Source organism: Lactuca sativa, chromosome 5 (genome assembly GCF_002870075.4).
Source record: "Lactuca sativa cultivar Salinas chromosome 5, Lsat_Salinas_v11, whole genome shotgun sequence".
Lineage (NCBI taxonomy): Eukaryota > Viridiplantae > Streptophyta > Magnoliopsida > Asterales > Asteraceae > Lactuca > Lactuca sativa.
In genome coordinates this window covers 290,736,966-290,741,970 of record NC_056627.2, presented here as the reverse complement: position 1 = coordinate 290,741,970, position 5,005 = coordinate 290,736,966, and the positions used below count along the sequence as shown (strand labels likewise).

The 5,005-nt window shown below is 36.4% G+C and overlaps 1 protein-coding gene across 2 annotated transcripts; it reads right to left on the bottom strand.

Moving 5' to 3' along the window:
• Nucleotides 1-537: 537 nt before the first annotated feature.
• On the bottom strand, nucleotides 538-5,005 carry LOC111910317 (transmembrane 9 superfamily member 7). Of its 2 annotated transcripts, XM_023906144.2 has the most exons (7): nucleotides 4,843-5,005; nucleotides 3,829-3,993; nucleotides 3,598-3,707; nucleotides 3,387-3,495; nucleotides 3,182-3,294; nucleotides 2,931-3,081; nucleotides 538-2,053 (listed from the first exon to the last, which is right to left on the bottom strand). In XM_023906144.2, exons 1-7 carry the CDS (start codon nucleotides 4,954-4,956, stop codon nucleotides 896-898), a joined length of 1,920 nt encoding a protein of 639 aa, XP_023761912.1. In that variant the 5' UTR covers nucleotides 4,957-5,005; the 3' UTR covers nucleotides 538-895. The 2 variants fall into 2 exon arrangements, with proteins under 2 accessions (XP_023761912.1, XP_023761913.1); XM_023906145.3 differs by lacking the exon at nucleotides 4,843-5,005 and having other exon boundaries at nucleotides 3,797-3,934.

Sequence of the window (5,005 nt, the reverse complement as noted above, 5' to 3'; positions counted from 1 at the left end):
TGGCATATTAGTTCAAGTTTCATATTTGTTGACTTAGGCACCTCAAAATTTTTGAAAACGTTTAACCTAATTGAACCAGCAACCCTCGTTTACGTGCCCTTTATATATTTTTCTTAAACATGACATGGAAATCAACTAACTAGTTAAACCCCTACTGAACCCTTTCTATTCGACAAATCGTATGTGCTAGATCATGCAGAACCGATCATGATGTTTCAATAAATTAAGGGGAAAAAAAAAAGCAATTGCAGTTACAACCAAGCCCACTGGTATCTGTTTACTGGCATCGTTGTTTCTTTAGCCAAGAACACCTATAGACGAGGACTTAAACGTCTTTTCGATATTAGATGAATATATAATTTGTAAGGACCAAATTTTCGTAACTATATTCACATAATAACTGTGATAACCTCCCAAGATCAAATCAAGTTCAGTATCAAAGTTAACACGGTTTTAAGCTTTTTACAACTAAAATTGGGATCTATCAAACTCTCGTTACAACTAAGCTATAAATAAACACATCAATCACCCAGCATATACAACAAAATAAGGTTTATGCATTTAAGTTTAAAGCTTCGCATTTCCCAATACAATTCTACTTTTAAGTAAAGAAAACTAACAACACAACAATGCTATCAGATGAATTCATATAATAAGATACAACAAATATTCAAAACAAAAACAACCAAAAAAAAATAATAAGACTAGCCAATCATACAAGTCCTTTTACGGGCTCGAAAATTTTCTAAAACAGTACACATTTTTTCTTCATTCACCGTGTATTCTCAATTCAAGCATAACTGATAACCCAACTCATCTCTACACTTCTTTCTATCTTTTTTCCCATTTCATTCCATATTTCCGTTCCTATTTCTTGTTTATATCATAACATTCATCAATCTATCTTCACAGAGGAGTAGATCTTGCGCACAAACCAGAGACACGCGTAAAACCCAATCGTCCCAGTCAACACAAAGAATGCATACGAAGCAATCAACATGTACCCAAAGTACAAAATCCCCGAAACAAGCTTTGTGATTTCCAGCTTAGTGAAGTAATAAAAGATGGAGTAAAGGAAAAGGTACAAGGCAGACGAACCAGCCGTCAAGTACGCCCTCCACCACCAATGATAATCCTCACTGCACAACTGGAAGTAACACAGCACCACTGTTATCTCCGCACATGTCACTATCAATATCACAAACACAATGAACAAAAACCCAAATATGTAGTAAAACTGGTTCAACCAAATCGAAGTCAAGATGAAAAACAGCTCGATGAAAACCGCTCCAAATGGCAAAATCCCACCGATGAGGATTGAAAACACTGGTTTCATGTACCAAGCTTGCTCTGGGACTTGTCTTGGGATTTTGTTTGTTTTGACCGGGTCTTCCATTGCGGGTTTCTTGAAGCCCAAGTAACTCCCGACGAATACCAACGGGACGGAAATCCCGAACCATAAGCACACGAGCGCGATCATGGTTCCGAAAGGGACTGCACCGGATGATTTTTCGCCCCAGATTAGCGCGTTGAGGACGAAGAATATTGCGAATAGAATACCGGGGAACATGAAGGAGGTTTTTAGAGTGTTTTTTTTCCATTCGGTGCCTTTGAACATTTTGTAGATTCTTGCGGAGGTGTAACCGCCGAAGAGTCCCATGAAGACCCATAAGAGGACCATGGCGGTCATTAGGCCACCGCGGTTGGAGGGGGAGAGGAATCCGAGGGAGGCAAAGATCATGGTGACGAGTGTCATTCCGAAGAGTTGGACGCCGGTTCCGACGTAGACGGAGAGGAGGCCGGAATAGAGTGGAGGTCGGAATACGTCACCGTGGACGAGTTTCCATCCAGTTTCTTCTTGGGCTTCGTCTTGGTTGTCGAGTTGGTTGTAGTTTGCAATGTCGCGGTAGAGTGTTCGCATCATGATCATGGCTACCATTCCAGAGAGGAAGAGGACAATCATTAGGGAGTTGATGATTGAGAACCAGTGGATTTGGTCGTCGTTCATGAGGAGGTAGGTGTCCCATCGTGATGCCCATTTGATCTCGCTTTCCTGGGTAGAACAGAATTCGATGAGTTTTGATGGAATCATGGAATGATAAAAACAAACATGAAAATTAACAATATGAAAGGAATCGTGTTTAAGAATGGTTCGTTCCATTCCATCAGGCAATATAAATAACTGTTTTTCATTCCGATGGAATCAACGATTCCATTCCTTTTCCAATTCCATCAAACCAAACACTACCTAAGGGTCTTGGACATTTCCAATAGGGTGCTTTTGGTAAAGGAATGGAATGAAGAAAGTAATGAAATGAGCAAAAGGTAATGGAGCAGATCGTTGCCATTCACTTTAAGGAATGGAATGAGTCATTCTAACACGTTATCTTTATGTACACTAAAAAACTAGATGAAATAAATTTATATAAAAAGAAAAAATATATATATTTTTAATAATAGAACACTTTAATAAAGAAATAGCGATAAATAAATTACATATAAACAAATTTCATATAGATTAAAATATATACTATATATATTTCAAAAGTCAAAATTTATATAAAGTTCATTTATCACTTTATAAAAATGTTTATAATAAAATAAAAAAGTAATAAAATAACATGAAAGCTTAAAATATAATCATAACCAAAAAATACTTTTAGTTATTTTTGGAAAATAACATAAAAAAATTTAATTAAATTATTGTAACTTTGTATAAAAGCTTCTTCTTATTATAATGATAATATATCATTCCATTCCACTTTTGAACAAAATCAGCCCAAGAGAAGGGTTCATATTCCATGAGGAATGCTCCATTCCATTCCTATGTGGCAAATAAACAGATTTTTCCATATTCCCTCTTCAATTACCGCATACCAACATTACAAAAGTGAAGGGAAAAAGTGTTATAAGTTGAATAGATAGTGTACCTTGAAAGTAACATCATATGTAAATACGACCTCCTTATCTGTATCAACTTCTTGAGGTACAGTGCTTCCTTGAATTATATTTTTTGTGTTTTGGTTGCATGTCGACAATTGAGGGTTCTTTTCATCCCAATCTTTGTATTCATGGTTGATACTATTAAATTCAAACCCAACAACATAAGTAAAACTTTATAAAACATGGTACTAATATTTTTAAAGTGGCCATGCATAAATTAGAAACAAGATGCAAATACCTGTTTGGAGTAACTTCAAACCCAACAATTCGAGCAGAATCAGTCTCAAGATCCTTGTGAAACATGACTCTAAAGCTCAAATGATTATTGATAAAATATTTTTCCTCTTTGCTCTGTAAGTAAATGAAAGGTTAAAAATTCAAGGTAATATACTAATACGAATCAAACAAGTGGTAAAGTTGTTATTTTTTTGTATCAAACTTACCCCAGCATAGTTTCCCTTAAAACCAACACGAAAACCGTGTTCATAAGTAGTTGATTGAACACCATCACGTCTTTGTCTAAGAACAGCAACTGGGAGATTATCCAAAATCCTGCAATGCAGAGTAAAAATCAAATACAAAAACCAAAAGAAGTAGTTGAATCTTAAATAGATTTTGAAAAAGAACCCTTGAAAAAGTAAGTTTAACACTTACATGTTAACTCGGTACTCATCGTCAATTTTTTCTTTGAATTTCTTTGAAGTTTCAGCATCAAGCTTTACTCTGCAACCAACTTTGCATGGTTGTTCCTCTCTCATAAGAAACTGAAACAGGAAATAGAAAGTTAGGTGAAAATACACAAGGGGTAAAAGTGATGTTGAATAATAGAACAGACTACAGAGGTCATGTTAACCTTGACCAGGAATTGGATGGGAAGGTCCTCACCGTGTAGACTGAATTCTCAATGCGGTCACCTCTTAGCACCTCCCCCAAATTTTCAGCACTGTTTTCAACATGCTTAGGTTTACAGTAATTCAAGTAATAGTACTCATAAGGAAGTTGTGTTTTTGTAGAAGAAAGCTTGTTGACTTTAACTTGAAGAGGATCACCCTGTCAAGATGATCAACAATTTAGCAAAACGAGTACAGAAAACAACTAGCTGGAAAGATTTCAGATCTCCAAGGTCCGGTAGAATGGCACATTTAATGAATGGTAAAGTCTCTATTTTCTTTAAGGGGGAATCTATTTTAGTATAACAGTGTCAAATTGCCTTATATCATAAGGCTAAAATATCCTAGTCACAAAAACATAGAACCCCCGTATTTATGAGTCCTAACGCTATCAAGTCAATCAGATCTGGAAATGAGATGGTCAATAAAAACTGTGTTGACTAAACCAGTACTCACCAATGACATTGATCTGTACTTTACAAATTTTAACCATCATTTAACACTGAAGTGATCTTCACTTTACAATGACTAGCTATCACTACAAATGCATCTACCCTGTAACCCTAGAGGAAAGAATTATCATTTAAAGCATGCCACATGTTACATAAAGAACATTGACGACTTCTTTTGTCAATAATATAAATCCGGCATTAGGCAGGCAACACGAACAGTCTAGGAACAGAAAGAAGAAAATCATTCTTCGGCATTGCGCATGCTAAAAGTCAACTAACTAGATCTATCCACCAGCACCAAATCTGTGTATAACAGATCAGTGACTTGCATTGGAAGTTGAAATTTAACCTCAAAGCAACAACCCTAGATTTAAGCTCGGTTGGTCCGGATCATGCGCTATAGACTGAGATTTTGAAGTGAAATCAGAGCAACAGAGACAAATCATTCGCGTTAAATATATACACAGATGCCGATTTGAGTTACATTAACTAAATTAAATCATACGAAAATGCTACTGCTAGATCCAAAGGAGATCGAGGGCTTCCGGAGTACATACCCTTTGAAAATCACGGGGCGCAACGCCGGGGAGATAGAATGATTCAGAAGATGAGATGAGGAAGACGATTGAGATGAATAGAGTAAACCAGATTCCACTGGAGCTCCGTTCCATTTTCGAGATCTCGATCCAGTGAGGTGGTATGTGGGTAGAACGAATCCGT

Bases quoted from the DNA above. Each gene is read 5' to 3' on its own strand.
- LOC111910317 (XM_023906144.2), bottom strand. From the start codon at position 4,956: ATGGAACGGAGCTCCAGTGGAATCTGGTTTACTCTATTCATCTCAATC. The intron at 3,708-3,828 runs GTGAGGACCTTC...TTCCTGTTTCAG, and splicing joins TTGAGAATTCAGTCTACACG to TTTCTTATGAGAGAGGAACA. The intron at 3,295-3,386 runs GTAAGTTTGATA...ATTTACTTACAG, and splicing joins TTAAGGGAAACTATGCTGGG to AGCAAAGAGGAAAAATATTT.